General features: G+C 36.9%; 1 protein-coding gene across 2 annotated transcripts in view; it reads left to right on the forward strand.

Annotated features, from left to right (window-relative positions):
* m1ap (meiosis 1 associated protein) overlaps nucleotides 1-24,243 on the forward strand; it is a 103,324-nt gene that overhangs the window by 10,784 nt on the left and 68,297 nt on the right. For both annotated transcript variants that reach the window (XM_052560948.1, XM_052560949.1), the window contains exon 4: nucleotides 176-359. In XM_052560948.1, coding sequence (XP_052416908.1) covers nucleotides 176-359 — 184 coding nt within the window. The remainder of the gene's footprint in view (nucleotides 1-175; nucleotides 360-24,243) is intronic.

Genomic DNA, 24,243 nt, shown 5'->3' on the forward strand with positions numbered 1-24,243 from the left:
CATCCCTGTCTTTTTTGTTGCTTGTTGTCTGTTAAAGTGTATCTTCTATGTGCTGCCTTCTTGGCCAGGGCTCACTTGTAAAAGAGATTGTAATCTTAATGTGATTTTCTTCCCTGGTAAAATAAAGGTAAATAAAATAAATACTAATGCTGATGAATTCTTTCTTTTTTTAAAGGTGACGGTATTAACCTGTCAGCCAGGACAGACAGTCCTCCGACAGCTGGAGCAGGGCCTGAAAAACTCTGATCTGATTAGTCTGCGTAGGCTTCTGGTGGTTCACATCACATTACAGCAGAGTCTCTCAGACAGATCTCCAGCCTGTAGCTTTGAGACACCATCTTCAGAAGATGACCACGAAGGTAGGATAACATATTTAGTCATAAACTGAAAGATATTCTTAGTCACTTAGAAGGTGTTGGAGCATATCTTCTAATATGGTCATTATGTTCTGCAACTAGACATGTGCCAGTTTTCGGTAATAGCACTGTAATGAATATGCACATTATTGTTATCGTGGACACTTCTAAATACCGTGAAAAATTAGATATTACAAATTTTCTCAAATTTGGAATGCATTTTAAGAATAATTTTCCCATCAACTGGTCAAAATGCAAAACACAGCTGTATTCTGCTTGAAAGAGGAGTGGGCTCTGATGTAAAGCACGCATGAGAAGCACATGGAGTAACACATGATAGATGCATGAAAGCACATTCACTCTCTGACAGCAGATAGCGCTAAACTGCACAAAATGCGGCCCTTACCCTGGAAATCCCATAAATAAGGCCCCGTCCACATAGAGATGCATTTCTGTGACTACACACAATTTTTTTAATGGATAACCGTTTCGTCCACACGGATCCGTCATTTGGAAGAGTGAAACCAATATTTTTTGAAACCGGGTCCCAGAGTGGATAAATTTTAAAATGCTGCCTTTGCGTTTTCGTGTGGACAATGCGTATATTTTCTGAAACGATGATGTCATCAGCCCGCGTCTCGCTCCTAATCAGACACCGCTACATCACGTAACAGCAACAAAAACATGAACAAACACTGAACGATTGCCTTTTTATCTTCTAACATTAACACAGATTGATAAATGTATTTTTCCATGTTCGTTTGTGTACCACGCGCAAGGTTTATGAGCATAGTGCATGTCGTCTTCTTCCTTTTTATGTGTATCTCTGTGGCAGAATTTCAGCGTCACATGATGGTCTGGCATGTATGCTACATCATTTTGTGGTTTCGTCTGGACGCGGATATTTCTTGAGATGAGAAAAAAAAAAGATTGGATTGGGGTAAACTCTGGCTTCATGTGGATGGGGCCTAAATCAGCTGCTACTTTCTAAAACATATTTAAATAATTTTAAATAGCCATTACATTTTTGTGGATTCACTAGTGTTCATCACAGTGGCAAATACTGAAATATTAAGACTTAAAATTGTTTGAAAGTCTTTTGATTCTTTAATGTTCATTCACACTTTACATTAGGGCTTCATTAGTCTACATTGGTTGATTCATTGATTAACATAAACTGCCAATGAAAAATTATTCTGAACATTCATTAATCTTAGTTATTCCAATATTTAATAACATGTTATTAAACTTGTTATTAAAGACTTGTATTTTTTAAACAAAGATTAATAACTTCTGTAGTAAATGTAGCTATTGCTCATTGAAGAGTAAGTCACTAAAGAGGTCTTTATAGTTAATTTGCACTTTAATCTGTGTAAAACTTTTAACTTTATTTTTCTGTATTGCTTTATTGTATTTAAATGTTAAGTTATTTTTGTTATACAAAAAATGTAACCTGTTATACTGTATTATGACCACTGTTTAAACTAAATTTAAACACCGTAATAATACCGTATACCGTGATAAAAAGCATTAGCAATTAATCGCAACAGGAAAATTTGATACCGGCATATCCCTATCTGCAACATCTGACAAAAATACATTTTTAATGTTCAATAAAAAAAAGTCAGCAACATACCACAACAAATCTCAATTCAAAAGGGGTTTTGCATGATGATTTGTACTGTGTGTACGATTCTGCCCAAACTCTGAGCCCTCACTTGTTTTCTGCATAATTGCTTTTATTAAGGTTTTGTGGTTGATGGTCTCAGGATTTCATACCACAGACTGAGTGAAATGAGATTCACAGGGTGAAAGTGCAAACTAGGCAGCAATTCAAAATAGAGAGCCAAACGTTAAAATCTCTGTGTGATCTGATAGGTATTCATTTAGAAATCAAGGGATGTAGAGGAAGCTGGGGCAAGTTTATGTATGCACATTTATAACCAACGTGAAATTGCATCATGCATCAATTTAAGGAATCTCTGTTTGCTTTGTGACCATGTCTACACAATGATTTATGTAGATACAGTGCTTATAATTGCAATGTTTATAGTGTTCAATGGCTATCAAATCATGCTGTTTTTTTTTAGTACTTTATAAACTATTGGTTTAATTTAATCACTTCTAAAATCTGGGTGGCATATACTTAACACTATAAAAATTCATAGACTGTCAGTAGTGAGGATTGAAAAAAAAAAATGAAATTCTAGTTGGTTAGAGGCAGACTTGGAAGGCTTGTTCGACCTAGATGTCTCAGTGCTTTCCTTTTTTTCCAAGCTGAATATTTACCAAAGTGCCTTGAGGAAGTTGAATGGGTGGAGTGCACTTTTTATTTCCTTTAAAGAGTTAAGCCGCGGTCACACTACACTTTGAGCATGTGGAATTCGTTTGGATGCTGCAATAATCATGGTATGACGTTGTGCTCTGCAGCATCTTTTAAAAAACGTATTTTTAATACATAAACAATAATAATAAAAACACCTAAAATGTAAGAACATACAATATACTCCACTTTCCTGCAGCGCTGCAGTTTTATATTTATATTCTTTTTATATTTATATTTTATATTCAGATACTAGGTCACGGCGTGACGTAGCGATCTGCCGATGATGCAATTTCGCAGGCCAGAGTTCACCAAGTTTGAACTTTAGAATACATAGAAATCTGAAAACTTTTGTTAAAATTTTGGTTCCAGAAATGTAAAATATGCAACATAAATTTGGGAGCATTTATACGAGTGCATATAATTGTTGTCGTGCGACCTGTTTTCATTTCTCTAAAACGTTTTAGAATATGTGCCTGCTGAGTGTTGATATTGTGATCTGTCTGCCGTTCTGCCAATTTAACTTCATCTTTACATTCTTAACTTTAATGTAGATTTTAGATTGGTTAATATTAGCCAGTCACTGCTTTTTGGTGTCAGGTGACAGGGAGCTAACTACCCTGGGGAATGTAAAGGGCTGAAGAAGAGAGAGAAAAAAAAAGAAACACTGACAGATTTCTTTTGTGAACCACCTACAAATAATAGTGCTGGTGACAGCGTTCATGTGGTGAAAGTTGATACCATCCGAATAGAAGGCATAAAGTCTTCGAAGAGAGTGGTTGAAAGACTTAGAGTGGCTCCACTATGAAAATGGTTCTATGCACTGCATCACATTCATTGTAAAGTACACAGCAAATTTTAAAAAGTGGATTTAACTCCCTCAGAGTTAAAATTAACACTTGCCCATAGCATATATGGGAATCACTGGTAAAGTGTTAAATTAACACTTTTGAAAGAGTTAACATTATTAACACTCTGACAGTGTTATCCAACAAACTCTTAAGGTGTAAAATATTAACACCAGAATGGATGATGAGAACACCAAAGTTGGTGTTCAAAGTTAACATTCATTTTCAGCACCAGAATGTCTTCACTGGGTACCGTCAGTGCACGATTAGACGCACAAACAAAAAAAAAAAGTGCGGCTGACTTGACCGTGTACTTTCAAACCGCGGCTGGCTTGACCGCAGTGATATACTCGATATAGTTTTTTTCTCTATAATCTTTCTTACTATCACTGTCTGTTTGTTTGTTTTTTTAATTGTAAAATATAACTTAATTCACACCATATTTCTGATATTACCGATCAATCTTATCAGATTAACTTTGATCGTTCACTCTTCCGTGACTGCAGCACACCTGCAAAGCGTTAGCACTCGTTAGCTTGTCATTAGCGTTTTCTTTTCTCCTCTCCTCTCCTCTCTCACGCTGCAGTTTTCCACAAGTTCATCAAACAACCGCAGTAAGAATATTTCATCAAGCACGGTGAGTAATGGCTTCTCCTACAATTGTTATTTGCACCTCTTGCCACATGTACAGTTTATCTATCTCTGTCGCTGATGAGGGATTCACATGTGATAAATGCAGGGAAACAGTTAGGCTGACAGAGAAGATTTCAGAATTAGAGACACGCATCCAAACTTTAATTGAGGACAGTAAGAATGTTAGGGCTCTAGATACGGCTTTGGATGTGTCTAGCTCAGGGATTCCTGTACATTTTCCGGTTCCAGCAGAGCCCCTGCAGCAGGGCAACTGGGTGACGGTGAGGCAGCGTAGTCGTGGGTCAAAACACCGCTCTTCTGTTACGATCAAAACATTAAACAGGTTCTCCCCACTCAGTGATGCACCCACTGAGAAACCTGATGAAAGTGCTCTAGTTATTGGCGATTCTATTGTACGGAACGTGAATATAGAGACACCAGCCACCATAGTCAAATGTTTACCGGGAGCCAGAGCGCCTGACATCTTGGCAAATTTAAAAGTGCTGGCTAATGCTAAACGTAAATACAGTAAGATTGTTATTCATGCCGGCGCTAATGATGTTCGACTTCGCCAGTCGGAGATCACTAAAAATAACTTTAAAGAGGTGTGTGAACTTGCAAGCACGATGTCAGACACTGTAATATGCTCTGGTCCCCTCCCTGCTTACCGTGGTGATGAGATGCATAGCAGATTGTCATCACTCAATGGCTGGATGTCTAAGTGGTGCCCACAGAATAACATAGGTTATATAGACAATTGGACGAGCTTTTGGGGCAGACCTGACCTGTTTAAAAGAGATGGTCTTCATCCCTCCTGGGGTGGCGCCACTCTTCTGTCTAGAAATATGGCAAATAGTCTTAGTGTTTATACTTGACTAACTGGGGCCCAGGTCAGGAAGCAGACAGACTGGCTAAACCGACCGTCTGCTAGCTGCCTCCCGTCACAGAGGTCAGTTAATTCTCAGCACATAGAGACTCTTTCACCTAGATATCACACTATAGAGACTGTGTCTGTTCCACGAACTAGAAAATACAAAAAACGTCCAAACCAAGTTAAGGTTAACAATTTAATTGAGGTTCAACAAATAAAAAACAAATGCAATATGGATAAACAAATGATAAAGATTGGCTTATTGAATATCAGATCCATTTCTACGAAAACACTTTTTGTAAATAATATGATAACTGATCATAATATAGATGTGCTCTGCTTGACAGAAACCTGGCTAAAACCTGATGATTACATTATTTTAAATGAGTCCACCCCCCAAGATTATTGTTATAAACACGAGCCGCGTCTAAAAGGCAAAGGGGGAGGTGTTGCTTCAATTTATAATAACGTTTTCAGGATTTCTCAGAGGGCAGGCTTCAAGTATAACTCGTTTGAAGTAATGGTGCTTCATATAACATTATCCAGAGAAACCAATGTTAATGATAAATCCCCTGTTATGTTTGTACTGGCTACTGTATACAGGCCACCAGGGCACCATACAGACTTTATTAAAGAGTTTGGTGATTTTACATCCGAGTTAGTTCTGGCTGCAGATAAAGTCTTAATAGTTGGTGATTTTAATATCCATGTCGATAATGAAAAAGATGTATTGGGATCAGCATTTATAGACATTCTGAACTCTATTGGTGTTAGACAACACGTTTCAGGACCTACTCATTGTCGAAATCATACTCTAGATTTAATACTGTCACATGGAATTGATGTTGATAGTGTTGAAATTATTCAGCCAAGTGATGATATCTCAGATCATTATTTAGTTCTGTGTAAACTTCATATAGCCAAAATTGTAAATTCTACTTCTTGTTACAAGTATCGAAGAACCATCACTTCTACCACAAAAGACAGCTTTTTAAGTTATCTTCCTGATGTATCCGAATTCCTTAGCATATCCAAAACCTCAGAACAACTTGATGATGTAACAGAAACTATGGACTCTCTCTTTTCTAGCACTTTAAATACAGTTGCTCCTTTACGCTTAAGAAAGGTTAAGGAAAACAGTTTGACACCATGGTATAATGAGCATACTCGCACCCTAAAGAGAGCAGCCCGAAAAATGGAGCGCAGCTGGAGGAAAACAAAACTAGAGGTATTTCGTATTGCTTGGCGGGAAAGTAGCATATCCTACCGAAAAGCATTAAAAACTGCTAGATCTGATTACTTTTCTTCTCTTTTAGAAGAAAACAAACATAACCCCAGGTATTTATTCAATACAGTGGCTAAATTAACGAAAAATAAAGCCTCAACAAGTGTTGACATTTCCCAACACCACAGCAGTAATGACTTTATGAACTACTTTACTTCTAAAATCGATACTATTAGAGATAAAATTGCAACCATTCAGCCGTCAGCTACAGTTTCGCATCAGACAGTGCACTATAGACCCCCTGAGGAACAGTTCCACTCATTCTCTACTATAGGAGAGGAAGAATTGTATAAACTTGTTAAATCATCTAAACTTACAACATGTATGTTAGACCCTATACCATCTAAGCTCTTAAAAGAGGTGCTTCCAGAAGTCATAGGTCCTCTTCTGACTATTATTAATTCATCATTGTTATTAGGACATGTCCCCAAAACCTTCAAACTGGCTGTTATTAAGCCTCTCATAAAAAAGCCACAACTTGACCCCAGAGAACTAGTTAATTATAGACCAATCTCGAATCTCCCTTTTCTGTCCAAGATACTAGAAAAGGTGGTATCCTCACAATTATATTCCTTCTTAGAGAAAAATGGTATATGTGAGGATTTCCAGTCAGGATTTAGACCGTATCATAGTACTGAAACTGCTCTCCTTAGAGTTACAAATGATCTGCTCTTATCATCTGATCGTGGGTGTATCTCTCTATTAGTTTTATTGGATCTTAGTGCTGCGTTTGACACAATTGACCACAACATTCTTTTGCATAGACTTGAACACTTTGTTGGAATCAGTGGAAGTGCATTAGCATGGTTTAAATCATACTTATATGACCGCCATCAGTTCGTAGCAGTGAATGAAGATGTATCATATCGATCACAAGTGCAGTATGGAGTACCTCAAGGCTCAGTTCTAGGGCCGCTACTCTTCACGCTTTATATGTTACCCTTGGGAGATATCATCAGGAAACATGGTGTTAGCTTTCACTGTTATGCTGATGATACGCAGCTCTATATTTCCTCGCAGCCCGGTGAAACACACCAATTTGAAAAACTAATGGAATGCATAGTCGATATAAAAAATTGGATGACGAGTAATTTCTTACTGCTAAATTCAGAAAAAACAGAGGTGTTAATCATAGGGCCTAAAAACTCTACTTGTAATAACCTAGAACACTGTCTAAGACTTGATGGTTGCTCTGTCAATTCTTCGTCATCAGTTAGGAACCTAGGTGTGCTACTTGATCGCAATCTTTCCTTAGAAAGCCACGTTTCTAGCATTTGTAAAACTGCATTTTTCCATCTCAAAAATATATCTAAATTACGGCCTATGCTCTCAATGTCAAATGCAGAAATGTTAATCCATGCATTTATGACTTCAAGGTTAGACTACTGTAATGCTTTATTGGGTGGTTGTTCTGCACGCTTGGTAAACAAACTACAGCTAGTCCAAAATGCAGCAGCAAGAGTTCTTACACTGCACTGGCTCCCTATCAAACATCGTATAGATTTTAAAATATTGCTTATTACTTATAAAGCCCTGAATGGTTTAGCACCTCAGTATTTGAATGAGCTCCTTTTACATTATACTCCTCTACGTCCGCTACGTTCTCAAAACTCAGGCAATTTGATAATACCTAGAATATCAAAATCAACTGCGGGCGGCAGATCCTTTTCCTATTTGGCGCCTAAACTCTGGAATAACCTACCTAACATTGTTCGGGAGGCAGACACACTCTTGCAGTTTAAATCTAGATTAAAGACCCATCTCTTTAACCTGGCATACACATAACATACTAATATGCTTTTAATATCCAAATCCGTTAAAGGATTTTTAGGCTGCATTAATTAGGTAAACTGGAACCGGAACACTTCACATAACACCTGATGTACTTGCTACATCATTAGAAGAATGGCATCTACGCTAATATTTGTCTGTTTCTCTCTTGTTCCGAGGTCACCGTGGCCACCAGATCCAGTCTGTGTCCAGATCAGAGGGTCACTGCAGTCACCCGGATCCAGTACGTATCCAGACCAGATGGTGGATCAGCACCTAGAAAGGACCTCTACTGCCCTGAAAGACAGCGGAGACCAGGACAACTAGAGCCCAGATACAGATCCCCTGTAAAGACCTTGTCTCAGAGGAGCACCAGGACAAGACCACAGGAAACAGATGATTCTTCTGCACAATCTGACTTTGCTGCAGCCTGGAATTGAACTACTGGTTTCGTCTGGTCAGAGGAGAACTGGCCCCCCAACTGAGCCTGGTTTCTCCCAAGGTTTTTTTCTCCATTCTGTCACCGATGGAGTTTCGGTTCCTTGCCGCTGTCGCCTCTGGCTTGCTTAGTTGGGGTCACTTCATCTACAGCGATATCGTTGACTTGATTGCAAATTAAAACAGACACTATTTCAACTGAACAGAGATGACATCAATGAATTCAATGATGAACTGCCTTTAACTATCATTTTGCATTATTGAGACAAATGAATGTTGTTCAGTGCTTTGGCGCAATGTATTTTGTTTAAAGCACTATATAAATAAAGGTGATTGATTGATTGATTGATTCACTTTCAATGTTTCAATTCAAAACAATTAAAAAAAAAAAAAATACAAATAAAAATTCAATGTAAAGAACATGGTCTTACAACAATTTAACATCCTAATGTCAAAACAAAGACACAAAAAACATTTTTATTTGGTCCATATGTACTCTTAATGTCATAAGATTTATATTGCTGACATGTATCAGGTTAAACAACAGCATTCCATTCATTATCATAAATGCAGAATACATGTTAGTGCTCACTAATCAAAGTCTGTGATGGTGTTTGGACCTCCTTGGAGAGAATGGTCTTTTTCTCTTCTCTAAACTTCTTTTTTTTTCAGCACAACAAGATGCGTTTCTCAGCAGTTTTCAGCCAAGCAAGATCCACTCCTATTTGCAGCATCTTCCCCTGTAAAATTGAAAAACAACACCAATAATAATAAATAAAAACACACACAAAAAATTAACAAATATTTTCAAATCCATTTATCAAAACTATTGTCAGGTGAAATGTCAAATACAAGTATGAATTGCAAACAGTGTTAATTTTGACACAAAATTTTAATTTAGTTTTAGTCTTAGTATTTTGACTATAATTATTTTTAGTTTTAGTCAAGTTTTAGTCATCTGATTTGTTTAAATTTTAGTCTTATTTTAGTCGACTAAAATTGCTTGGTATTTTAGTCGACCAAAATTGCTTGGTATTTTAGTCGACTAAAATAAGACTAAAATCAATAACCGATTTACTAGACAATTTTTTACTGCTGGTATAGGAAACAAACTTAACCAAAATATATAAAACACAAATTCAGCTTTATTACAACACAACTGTGTCTTTATTTCAATTCAAAAGCTTTTATGCAGCAACAAACACTGTCATGATAATGTAAACAATTACTAGCTGCCAATTGAACATCAATAAAAGAAAAATAAAGTTAGGTCCAGGACTTTAAAGCTTACAGCTGAGCTGAAAAATAAGTGCAAACATTTTTAATTTAAAGTAAATATTTAATAAGTTGGCAGCTAGGTGGATAAAAAAAGTACAAGATTTTATAAGGTATTAATTTGTCTAGCAATATTGTATGTTTTAAATACCACAATATTGCTAGATTAGTATGTATAATGATAGGATGTGAACAGTCACGTTTCACATCACTAATCTAGAAATATTTGTGATATTGTCAACAAGTAGAACATTATAAAATATACTAAACATTAGAATTAATCAAATGTATGTAGCATAATTTTATGTATTAGTATGGTGCTCTCATCTAACTTGAAGAAGGGGCTATTTTACAGTACTTTTCAGTTCGTAATATTTAATGCTGCAACATCTATGCACAGCAGTCTTCCAATTTTGCTTAGCTCAATAAACAAAAGAACATCGTTGTGAATTTACCTTTGAGAAAAAAATGTCAGAGTGGCTCGTCTGTAAATGTCTTTTCAAATTGGTTGTGTTCTTGCCACGAATGATCGCTCCGCATGCTTTACACTTTGTTTTGTTTTGTTCGTCGTCACACGTGAAGTGAGCCCACAAGTCTCCCCTTCTTTTTCTCCCAGCTGTGGACATTTTCGAATGCCGTCTTCCCGGGAGCTCAGTCAAAAACTGAATACCTTCGCTTCACGTCTCAATAAGTCGGGCTCTGATTGGTTCTCTTCTCTCATGCAGTCTGTTTCATTTTGCCGGTTCTTTTGTTGATTCCTCGCATCTCTCCCATCTGCTGATTGGATTTCCGTCACATTCTATTTTCGTCTGGTCCTTTATTCGTTGACGATCTCCTCAATCAATTTAGTCATAGTTTTAGTCTCCATCAGTGACTTATTTTTTAGTTTTCGTTTCGTTTTCGTCCGCAAAAATATATTCGTGACAAAAATAATGACGAAATTAACACTGATTGCAATACAACAATAGTTCACCCAAAACTGAAGATTCTGTCATGTGTTTATCCTCATGTGGTTTCAAACCTGTATGACCTTCTGTCTTCTGAGGAACACCAAACTTTATTTTTTTTTAAAAAATCTACAGAAGAAATACATGGGACCACTCCCAATCCAGACAGAGTTACACCAAAGTCCTACGTCATCCGCCCGGAACAGCTTGCACACACGAAAGTCAGCACAAGCTAAAGGAAAGTGTTTATAATGTGTTAAATAGTTATATTTTTCTTAGAAAAACACATTGATTCACTACAGGAGGCATTTATTCACCCCACGTAGCGCGTGTGAGGCACTGTTTAGTACTACCTCAACACCACGACTGAGGTGCCCTTGAGCAAGGCACCGAACCCCCAACTGCTCCCCAGGCACCGCAGCGTAAATTATGCCCACTGCTCCAGGTTTGTTGACTGCTGTGTGTGTGCACTTTGGATGGGTTAAATGCAGAGCACAAATTCTGAGTATGGTGAAAGTGAAGTGACATTCAGCCAAGTATGGTGACCCATACTCATAATTTGTGCTCTGCATTTAACCCATCCGAAATGCACACACACAGAGCAGTGAACACACACACACACTGTGAACACACACCCGGAGCAGTGGGCAGCCATTTATGCTGCGGCGCCCGGGGAGCAGTTGGGGTGCGATGCCTTGCTCAAGGGCACCTAAGTCATGGTATTGAAGGTGGAGAGAGAGCTGTTCATGCACTACCCCCACCCACAATTCCGTCCGGCCCGAGACTAGAACTCAAAACCCTTCGATTGGGAGTCCAACCCTCTAACCATTAGGCCACGACTTCCCGTATGGGACATCATACTTGGTTGTATATGATGTTATGTCATTAGGGATGGATACATTTTATTGTACTTCTTTTGTTGAACAGAAACTCCCACCCACTGCCATTATAAATCTCAGAAGTGCCAGAATCATTTTTAATAAAACTTAGATTGGATTCATCTGAAAGAAGAAAGTCATATACACCTAGGTTGCCTCGAGGGTGAATAAATCACAGGCTAATTTTAATTTTGTAAGAACGACCCCTTTAACTTGAATTTTTGGGTGAACTATCCCTTTAAGGAAATTTATTTAATTCACTGTAAATGTATTTTGTAAAAAGAAAGTCAGTCTTACTAGAAAATGGGTCTTCTAACAACAAAGTCACAATTCCAAGTGCATACTGATCTCCCTATTAAAATGGATCACTCGTATTAAAATGAATGCACATAAATGGGACAGCACATAAATGAATGACGGTCCAAACATATAACATATATATAGTGTTATATATAGTGTTGTCACGGTACCAAAATGTCAGTATTCGGTACCGATACCAGTGAAAATCAACGGTACTCGGTACCAAAGCAAAAACACAAAAATATGCTAATTAAAAAAACTTTTTATCACTAAAAATAAAACCAATGCCATTTTTTATACTTATTTTCAATTGTATAAAGTTTTTCTACAAGTAATATAATTATGAAAAACAGTAAACAAGTTTCACCAAAGTTTAATTTGTCTTTTAATTTATGAAATTTGAACACATTTTATTTTTTGGTAAATAAAGGGGATTTGCTATTAAATTTAAAACATGGAAGAAATATTGTGTGATTAATTTCTTTAAAAAATAAAATTGTATTATTTTTTTCAACAGTAGTAGCAGTATCACATACATTATTAAAAGATAATACTACAACTAATTCTACTACCAAACCAACAATATACAATGCACTATGGATTGATGAGCTGCTGGGTTCATGAATATTAATCACATTGTCTGCGTTCGGTCGAACTGATTTGCTGAAATCAAAACAGAGACATTAATAGATCAGTGCCAGCCAATGAAATTGCCATTTGTGCATTAGCCCCGCCCGCTACCGGAGAAACCGGCTTATCTTCAGCTTGTTCTAAAAAGCTGAATAATTCTAAATAAACTCCATTATTTTGACAGGAGAAGACAACAAATAATATAGTTAATGTAGCGTGTCGATTCAGCGTGTAAATTAACATTTACAGATACTCGTCCATATGGAGCTTTGATTTTATTAATTTATGCTAACTTTGACTAATTCCCTGACTGTCCATATTAAAATCTAAGTTTCATTTTCATGACTGGATTTTGAGATTCCGTCCGCGTTTTCTGCTTCACGGAAATCATAGCGATGTATGCGTCAAGAACCGGGTTTGTACGGGACCTCGGTCCCACCGGTACTTAAAGAAACCTGGTACCGTGACGTTTTCCTTTTTTTAGTACCGACTTTTTATATATATATATATATATAACTTAGTTGAATTTTTAAAGAAAGAGATCAGGCTCTTTATTATTATTATTATTATTATTATTATTATTATTATTATTATTGTAGAAAAAATAAACCTGACAAACATGATAATCTTAAAATATGCAATTGTGGCTTACTCATGTATTGGTGGCTTCATACTCTTCAAGCACATCATCTCCTTTTGATTTATCTGTTAAGCCAGCATAAACCATCAGTAACAATATAAAAATTCCTTAAAATTGTAATATCAAACCCATACAACTCCCTTTTGCTAAATACAAAACATAATGTAATGCTTAATGATAATATCATAATAAAGTGTCTAAAGTAGTTAACTGCAAATCATGTGTCATACTCCAAGACTTGTGGGGGCACAAAATTAGGGATGCACCGATTGACCTGCCATAAATCGGTTTTTGGTCTTCTTTAGGCCACTTTTTCCGGAAGTGTGGCCGCGTGCACAGACTACATTGTAACCGTTCGCTATGTCATTTGTGTGGAAGTATTTCGAAATCTGTGCGCAGGACACGGGCAGCCGATCAGCACTGGAAATGCAGAGCTACATGTCTGAGGCACAGATAGCAGCAGGAAGCGATCAGCCGTTGGTGTACTAGCGCACAAATAAGAGTCCCTTTTCTGCGCACACTAAAGCTGCGCGAGCTTACTGTTACCGGTCCGCACCCTGAACACGAGTAGACCGTGAAGAGATGTTCAGATCAACTTCTCGTGTTGGATGAGAAACTAAACGGACTAAACTGTGACGAAACTTTTTTTTTTTTTTGTAAAGTGGAACTTGCATAAACGTTTGAAAACCAGAAGTAAACGACAGTTGATTATTTTTATTTTACCTTAAAATTACATCGACTTAATTTGATTTAAAAATCACCTGCTGTAGCACACTGAGAAAAAGTGTTTCATTCATCCAATGAAAAAAATTTAGGGTAATGATTCACATCTATAATTTTTTACTTGAGAGAATAGTTATTTATTTTTCACTGGCTCAAGTGAAAAAAATAAAGATGTGAATCATTACCTTTATTATTATTATTTTTTGGATGAATGAAAACACTTTGCATCTTTGTTTTTTTTCGAACCAACATTATCTGATTTTAACATTTTGGAATAATCTATTTATATAGCATACTTTTATTTAGTCTGTAAATAAAGACACTGGTAAAGACCTTTTTTTTATTTAAAACCAAATTTAAAAACTAAAATACTGAATGCTGATCAAGAAACATCTTATTGAATGTGTGTTGATTGTGTTGTTTGGATTGTAGAACTATGCAGTAATTGCCTTTAATTTCACATGGTTACAGTTAGGGCTGTAGTACTCGAGTCCGGTCTTGGACTCGAGTCCGGACTCGAGACATTTTTCTGTCGTCTCGGACTTGTCTCGGACTCGTTGAATTTGCACTCGGACTTGTCTCGGACTTGGCCATTGGACTCGCCAAGTCTTCTAGTTGGTCTCGACCGAGTCCAGCAAAAAAATAAAATAAAAAATTTCTCCTTCAATACAAAACCACATTTGCATGATGTCGTGACTGAAAACGTGTGGAAAACGCTAGGCGCGCCGCTCTCCTTATTTCCAAAGCACTCTGTAGCCTGCGCTTGCGCTCCAGTGGCGTCTGCTGTTGCTGGGCAACCATGACCCGCTCTCCATGATGACGCAGAAGTTTCAGCAAAGAATAAATGTAATTCCAGCACTTAAAATCACTTGCAGTAGCTCTGCTAATAGATTCATTTAAAAAATGGCTATCCTTGTACAACTATGATCATCTGTTTCTCCATCTTGCCTTAGCTTTCAGTATTGTTCCAGGAAAGGATGGGCATGACCAGTGGTGCACTTACTGCGACCTGAAAAGTTTAGATGTTTCTAATTTAATTTTCTACCTGTTAGATTGTGTTTTATTTACGTCTACACCTAGATAGCCTTTTTTTTAATCAATAAACGCGTATTAATGTATAGCCTTATGCAACAATTACATATGTAAATTTTAAAAACTTTATATATGACATTACATATTTACATTTTCATGTAACAGCCAGTATTTGTATCTGTAACAATCACAAAATTTTTCCTATCTGCATTCGGATACAATATCGTACAGTTACTTGATAAGACTGTTATGACTTTTTATATATTTTTTCGTAGTTATCACTGAACAAGTATGTCGTGTTAAACTGAAATAATTATTAATTTCTAAAATAATATTTATCATGCAAGCAGAGAGATGTCATGACAAACATTTAGTGATCATTTGAACACGACTGAATCCATTCAATGCGCACATTCTCATTACGCTGAACACTTTAAGCGAGTCTTAATGTTAATGAACTTCACTAAACAGATGTGTGTGTTCCGCGCAAACCAGCAAAAGGTAAAGATGCAAACATGTAGGACAAGTAGACAATGTATCCGTATCTAAGCTGATCATTAGCCTACTCTTGAGAGAGAACTGATTTGGTTTTTGAGAGACTGAGACGCGTAGCGCAGCTGTTTGATTGGCGAGCGCGCTGTGCTTATTCCATTCATTCGTATCATGGTAGCCTAAGCTTTCAATATTTGCCTTTTAAATATATACAAATAATATAACGTGTAGCTATGATGTATTATTATAGGTAAAATTACTCTTGCAACGCTCTGATTTTTGAGAGATGCACAGAGAGGCGACAACAATGCGGTGTTTGATTTGCGCTCTTTTCACTCGTAAAGTTTACATTCATTCACTTCTGGCGCTGATGCCCTGGCTCACCTGTTATCTAGCAAACACCAGACTGTGTCAGCTTCAGACGAGTATTCAGGCAGAATTATTCCTTGAGCGTTATTCGTTTTTTAAGCCATTATCCGTGCCATTCCGATTAAGGTATTCGGCTTCAGGCACAACCCTAATTATTACATTACATATTTTATTTTTACATGCAACATAGATAAGGTCATATAGTAACAGCTACACGCAATATTGTAATTCTATTGTTATTCACGTCGTACTTGCAAACACTTTGTATGCTTTATGGTTAATGCATGCTGGAGTAGTCGATTGTTTTGCTGTATTTATGTGCGCATGTCCAGTAGAGCCAAACGTATCCATTCTAGCCTTGCTGCGCACATTTGTCATATCCCGAGCTTTGTGTGTGTCTGTGCACTGTGCCAATTAGGCATAGTCATATACATTTTTGACCACAGATATAATGTCAACAAAAAATAAAGTACATAAAAATTATTTGACCTTACAGTTCCAAACTTTGTTTGTTTATCCAAGTTTAGCTCCCAGGGTCGGACTGGGGGTAAAACCAGTACTCATTACCAGGGCCCCAAAGGAAGAGAGGGCCCTTGAAAAGTATGAATCTGAAGTATATATTTTTTACCTGGATATTTTCATGGGTGGGGGCCATGGGGGCCCATCAGGATTGCCTATGCATAGGGCCCAGGATCTTGTTTAACGCCCCTGTTAGCTTTAACCCTAATTATACACACTTGAACCTAATCAAGCTCTTACTAGACACACTAATCTTCCAGGTGTTTTAAGGCCAGTTGGAGCTAAACTTTTCAGGACATTGGCCATCCAGGATGTAGTTTGGAGACCCCTGTCCTACAGAGTTGTTACTTTGCACATGCTTTTTGATCATTACAAATAATAATGTAAAATGATTTTCTTAGAATAGGAGATATGCTTTCTCTCGCATCACAAACATTATCAGTAGTTAAGTATGTGGTCTTGAAGAGGACCCTTTTTCCTTTCATTTGGACTCGGTCTTGGACTTGGACTCGAAACTTTTGGACTTGGACTTGACTTGGACTCGAACCTCTTTGGACTCGGTCTTGACTCGGTCTCGACTAGTCCTGTACTTGGACTTGACTTGGACTCGACAAAGCCGGACTTGACTACAGCTCTAGTTACAGTTAATCTTTAAATTTAAGGCCAGTTCTCTGTAGTTTCAACCCAATTCAAAAACAAAAGCTAAATGCTGATGTCTGTAATGTAGCTGTTAATTTCAGACTGTCACGGTTATTGTTTTCAATAGCCAAAAGCCAGTTTGGCCTATATAATACCAAATAAACATCTTGTTTATGCACACTTTTCCTTCTTTCTTGTTTGTTGCTTAAAGATAAAAATGAATAAATGAAAAAAAAAAATCGGAAATCGGTATCGGAATCGGCCAATTTGTTTGTAAAAAATCGGTATCGGAATCGGCTATGAAAAATCAGTGCGTCCCTACACAAAATCACTTTGAATGATGAAGAATGTAACTCACTCAGTATAGAGAGTTGGAGTTTACTCTACTACACAGAGCCGCTGTTAACTGAGAAGCTGCACAAATCCACGTACATCATCAACGTTTATTTGCGCAACTAGTCAGTTACAAATGGCTCTGTGTAGTAACAGCGGCTCTATGTGAAATCACGCACCTGAGGAAATTTACCGCTGATTAGAGAACTACCGATCTCGATCGGTGCACACCTAATAAATGCTTTGAAATAATATGTAATGTTTTAATCACAATAAGCTTTGGGCTTTGTTACTTTTTATTATAACACAAAGCCTCAGCCTTCTGTACATTTTAAGAAAAACTACAAACAATAAATGTTTTTTTATGCTCTTTAATTTATAGTGAGATATTCGCCTCCTTTCAAGCGGCATGAAAATCAATTATATTTTCTTATGTAATATTTCCAACATGAAATAAAAATGAATAAATATTTGAGTTCATGTTGAAAAAAAAAAACAATTTAATACAAATGAGTGGCTCGTGAAATAAATCAGTTTGAGTAAAAAAAATCGTTAGTAAGCCTATTGCTGTATTTTGTGTTAAATGTGAAGAATGACAGGTGCCACATACTTATTTTTAAATTAATTTTATACATGTTTTGTACAGAGTATAAAGGTTTAATATATCAGTTTTTTCTTCACGCAAAGTAACATGATTTTATTATCAGAATTTCGACTATTCCAAAAATATTATGATGCTAATCTTATTTATTTTTTATTTATCTTTTTGAGAACTGATAAAAAATGCTCAACTCACTGTCTTGCACATATATATATATATATTTTATATATATATATATATATATTTATATATATATATATATATATATATATATATACATATATGTGAAATAGGTTATTGTTATAAATACAGACGTTAAAATTAATGTTCACATAAGTGCTGTCATTCAGGCTGTTCACAATATGTTTTAGTGCCTACTAGGGCTACACGATATTGGGAAAAAATTACATTGCGATATTTAATTTTTCTGCGATATATATTGCGATATGAAATCTAATCTAATTTTTTCTTACAAACAAAAATGGGGTGAGCACACTTACATTCTCATTTTAAATGATTTAAACATCGACACCATCGTGTCAATTGATTAATAGGTGCGAGGGAGAGAGAGCAAGACAGCGCTCGTGTTGTGAATGATATTCTGTTTTAGCACGTACTGATGCATTTTAAGCCCATTCATGGCTGAATTAATCTGTTCTAATCTTAATTATTGTGTAAACTTTTTTAAATTATATTAATTTAATTAATTATATTAATGTTCATGCTCATTTTTAAAATAGAAATGTCCTAGGCTCCTACAGTCTTGTAAGCAGTTGAAAATCAAGGGACTGTTACGTTAACAAGTGCCGGTTATGTTATATTAATATGTTTCAGCAATCATACAACCATCGGCTGGCTTGGGTTAAGATGGACTATTCTCAAATGAATTAAACAGTTTGTTATCATACAGATTGAAACCCTGAATGGTCTCTCTCTCTCTCTCTTTTTTTTTTCACACACCTCTTTTTAAGGGTGTGTGTTTATGCGTGCATGGGTGCATAAGTGGGAAGGGTGCTATTTTCGACTATTAATCCAATAATACCCAGCGATTATTGAATATTTTGTTTAAAATGTACATTCCTAGTTTTAACTAACATGAATGAACAATGAACAATACATTTATTACACAATTTATTCATATTTGTTAATATTAATAAAAATAGTCATTCGTTGTTCATGTTAGTTCATAGTGCATTAATGTTTACAAACACAACCTGTGATTTTAATAATGCATTAGTAAATGCTGAAATTAACACGAACTATGATTTAAAAAATGCTGTGGGAATATTGTTCATTACTATTTTTTATTTATATATGTTAAATAATATAATTAACTAATGTTAACTAATGAACCTTGTTGAAGAATGATCGCAGATGAGGCATTAAGTGCATGGCACTGCGATCAACTTAACTTTTTACAGAGTTTAACCCTCTGGAGTCTAAGGGTATTTTTGGGGCCTGGAGAAGTTTTGTCATGCCCTGACATTTGTGCTTTTTTCAGCTTCTTATAAATATCTAAATGGGTAAAGTCTAATCTCACTGTAATCACCACAAACTGGGCTATAATAATATGTGAAATGCATGTATGTAAATGATTGTGTTTTTGAGGAAAAAAATATTATGCGTGGTTAGTGAAAAACAAAATTTTTTAAAACACGGCCATAAAACACATAAAGAGCAATGGTTCCCGGGATTTTTTAAAACTGGAGCTTGTAGCCTAGAATTTTTCTTTCTAAATTATGTGAAAATCATCTTGTTTACTCACTGACAGAAAACAATATATTGATTTAAATTTTCTAACACACTTTTTGTTGGTAAAAGTCATATGTGAGTAGGCGTCAACTACCATGAATATCATTGTGATTTACATCTGAGTAGACAAAGGCCCGCATAATGAGCTGCATAATGAGCCTCCCATTCAGCTGTGCCACTGTGAGTGAGGAGTTACAAGAAGGAATGTGAGAACAAAATAAAAGTATATAATTTTATGTTTGTAGTTTATTAAGAATATATTTAATTATCCCACAACATAATTTAATATCCACTTGGGGGAGCAGTTAAACAGTTTATTAGAAACAAAGCTGGTTTTCAAACAAATTGTTTGGCATCATTACTCCAGTCACACAATCCTTCAGAAATCCTTTTAACAATCTTATTTTCTACAAAAAAAAACATTTATTGTTATTATTATTATCATTATTATTAATGTTGAAAAGAGCTGAGAATATTTTTCTGGGTTTTTAGGGGGAATAAATGGAAAGAAAAGCATTGTATTTACATTTGTTACAGTTATCTATTTGTTACATTTATATTATTTACATCAAGCTTTTGAATGGTATAGTATTGTATATTGTTATTGAAACTTCATAATGTTTCACTTGATTATACATTTAGTCAGGAATTATAGTTTGGAAAAAGTCTTTGGAAAAAGTCTAACTAGAAAAAAATGTTTACACGCTATGTGAAAACTAGTACAAGTATATAAATAAATAAAAAGAGACTTACTCATGTTTATGATCTCTTGTGGTCACTTGTTTAGTTTAAAAATAGACATGTCAAGCTTTCTATAGATATCTCTCTCATGTCTTTTCGTTGAGTACTCACAGAGTTACAGTTCATTTTAATGACGTGCTTGTAAAAGAAGATTTTACGCAGGCAAAGGGTGCAGACAGCACACCTTGTTTGTTATCTTTATTTTATAAGTGCACAAAGTTTTGTTGTTATGTCTGTATTAAAAAAGTAGACCCTTTACAGATTCGATTGATGTATTGCTCTTATCTGTACGATTAAAACTGAAAGTGTCATTTAAGTTATTTTCGGGGTTATCAGGAGAAAATTACTCAAAACGCATATATGCGTTAATCGACTCGAAAGGGTTAATGTAGCAATATGGTTGCTCAGTTTTTCAAGATCAGTTTTAATTGTGTAACTGTTGCTAGATTTGAACAAAGAAATAAAGTGTTACTATGCACAGGCCATATTGATTGCGAAAACAAAAAAGAAAATGCGGTACTTATTAAAATAATCCCCCTTAAATATATGAACACAGAAAATCGCTGTTAACAGGTTAATATAATGTTTCCCATTCTATGACTAGTAAAATAACGGCAACTTACTGAACATGGCTCTCCTCAGAGTAGCTGCCAGCACTGTGTCATCATCTTGTTTGACAGGTGTTAGCATTAAGGCACAATACTGCCACCTGGGAGCTCAACCATGTACTGGCAATGGTGGTGTCAACCTAAGAGAACTGTTCATTTTTAAATATTACTGTTATCACTAATACCGGTATATCAACACACACTAAATTAACAGGATATTGATATTTATTTCTTTTAATATCACTGTTATAATCAATACCAGTATATCGCGACACCCCTAGTGTGCACCCGCATCACCTCATCAGGGAATTACAAAGAAGGAGCAAGGTGAGTTGTGGTGTATGTGTTACTCTAACTGATAGGGACTGCTCACTTTGTCATAAAAACAACCCCCCCACCCCCTCCAGGCCGTAAACTGACCGTGTACCGAGGCAGGTAGTCAGCTATCTTATTCTGGAGGCCAGGTCAATTTCTAACTTTGAATTGGTATGGTTGCAGGTAAATCTACCATCTAGTCACATGACAGGTGTGATCCTTAATTGTATGGATCCATGTCAGGGTTCTGTTCATTGTTTCAAGGATAAACTTCCTTCCCAGCAGGTAGTATGTGATGCTTTCCAATGCCAACTTCATTGCCATGCCTTCTTTTTCCACTGTGGAGTATCGAGTCTCTCTTGGCAGCAACTTCCTGCTCAGGTAAGCAATGGGCCTTTCTTCACCCGTGTTTCCTTGGGCCAGTACTGCTTCAATCCCCACACCAGAAGCATCCACCTGAACAGCAAACTCCTAAGTGAAGTCTGGACACTTGAGGACTGGGCCTGAGCACGTCTGCTTCTTTAAGCGGTTAAAGTCTGCATCTCAAACTTTAGTCCAGGTAATGGGATTCTTCACACTTTTTTTTTTTTTAAAGTTTGGTTAGTGGGACAGCAGTGGTGGAGAAGTTGGGAATGAAGCATCGATACATCCCGTGAACCCCTAGAAAGTCCGGACCTCTTTCTTCGTTCTTGATCTTGAATGGCTTTAAACTGCTTCCACCTTGTCCACTTGAGGTCTTGGCTCCACATATCCTAGGTGGTAGGCAAGGTAATTGGTTTCAGATTTAGCCCACTCACATTTAGACACGCTTAACACCAGGCCAGCCTCTTGGATCTTGCTCAAGGTCATTTTAAGGTGCAGAAGATGGTCTTCCCAAGTCATACTGTAGATTATGACATAATCTAGATAAGCAGCTCACCAGTCTTCACAGTCTCTGAGGACTTGGTTCATCAGATGTTAAGACGTTCCAGGTGCCCCATACAACCCGAACAGTAAAACCGTGAAAAGTCTGGAACGCCATGTAGGGTCTGTGTGTCTCGTCCAGGGAGAACTTGCAATACCCAAGGTGGTGGTGCATTTGGCTTGGCCGATCCTCTCCAGAAAATCATCGATGCGGTAAAGGTAAGCATAGGGTAAGCATCATATCTTGACATATCTTGACAGGGCATTTAAGTCAGTGCATATGTGCAAGGTGTTGTCCTTCTTTGGGATGATAACAATTGGGCTACTCCACTCATTCTTGGATGGTTTAATAACTCCCAACTACAGCATCGACCTGATCATTGCCTTCAGGGGTGAAACCAGCCTTTTGTGTACTCTGTATGGCCACTGCTGGGAAGGTGTTGGATCAAGAAGGTGGATTTGATATTGTACCAAGTCGGGCCATCCAGGCCTCTGACAAAACTACAAAGGGTAATGTCCAGAAGTTGGTGCAGCTCAGCTTGTTTGGACTCTTCCAGATGAAGCAGATCAACACCTGCTGGCTGTTCTGGCTCTCTCACCATCGGCTCTGGTTGTTTGTTCTCCTAAACCCCTTTCACTTTCTGAATTAGCAGCGATATTTAAAGTCAAGAGGCATTTATTTATCATTTGCATAGTAAACACTGGGGAAAACTTGGCATTGAAATGCTTGTGACGAAGCTCAGACATACAGTGACAATAACAGGACATAAACAGACATTGACATACGTGGAGGTGTAATGGCAAATAAGGGTGAGGAAGCAAGTGCAAGTAATTGAATAAGAATTTATTGATAGAGTCCAAGGAACAAAGAATAGTGGCTTGAACAACAGGTGTGTGAGGAGAAGTCTGACGGTGATCCAGGAAGTGGCGATGTCTGACAGTGATCCAGGAAGTGGCAGTGAGAAGATACAGCAGGGGAGCGTGACACAGGAACTGAGACGAGCGATCCTTAGTGGTGAGGAGTGGATGGGGTTCCAGAGGTGAGCTGATCCAGCGAAGAGATGAAACAGAGAATAACAGGAACAAGAAACCAGGCATACGAACGGGAAACTTCAAACAACGCTCTGATAAACACAAGGCGAAAGACAGGGAAATAAGTAGGGATTGGGTAATGAGTAGCAGCTGGTGTAGATGAACAATTAATGGAGATGACCACATGAACTGAACAGTGCTGACGAGAGACACATAACACTCCACCCACATAGTGCAAAACGGGACAACGATTTACCAACCATGACAGTACCCTCCCCTTTAGGGACTCTCCAGGAGATTTGTATTCTGGACTCTCCGTCTCGAGTCCAGAATACGATTAGCCTGTTAGCCAGCACCCCGACGCGGCCGTCCTCAAGGCCCCTCAACTCGCACGTGTCAGTGTTTATGAATATATTAAATGAAACGGGACAAATTTAATCTTAACAAACTATCATTATAAAGCTCTAAGCCTCAAGCCTCGATGACAGTTCGCTATTTTTCAATGGAAAGCATATAAAGACTCTATTTGCTACATTTGTGTAAGCAGTACACATAAAAACATGAACAGTGGAAATGCTGTACATACCAGATTCATCGTAATAACGAGTCATAAACACATCCACAGCTGTAAATCCCGGTTTAGTTAGAAAGGTAAGGGCAGTGGTGGACGAATTACACAAGTCAAGTACTTGAGTAAAAGTACAGATACATATAATAAAATATTACTCCAGTAAGAGTAAAAGTACTCCTTTTTCAATCTTACTCAAGTGAAAGTACAAAAGTACTAGATTTTTTATGTACTTAAGTAAAAAAGTACTGAAAGATAGATGTTTGCAATTTTATATAGGCTACTTAATTTAATTTTATATTAGCACATATTCTTTTTATAATCCTACTGCTCAAAATACCCGGGGTTTTTTCCAAAATAACCACTATATGGAGTCAAGATATATTTTTGTTGTTGATATGGACTACGCTGATGAGAGTGAT

The sequence above is a fragment of the Carassius gibelio genome, chromosome B7 (assembly GCF_023724105.1).
Source record: "Carassius gibelio isolate Cgi1373 ecotype wild population from Czech Republic chromosome B7, carGib1.2-hapl.c, whole genome shotgun sequence".
Taxonomy (NCBI): domain Eukaryota; kingdom Metazoa; phylum Chordata; class Actinopteri; order Cypriniformes; family Cyprinidae; genus Carassius; species Carassius gibelio.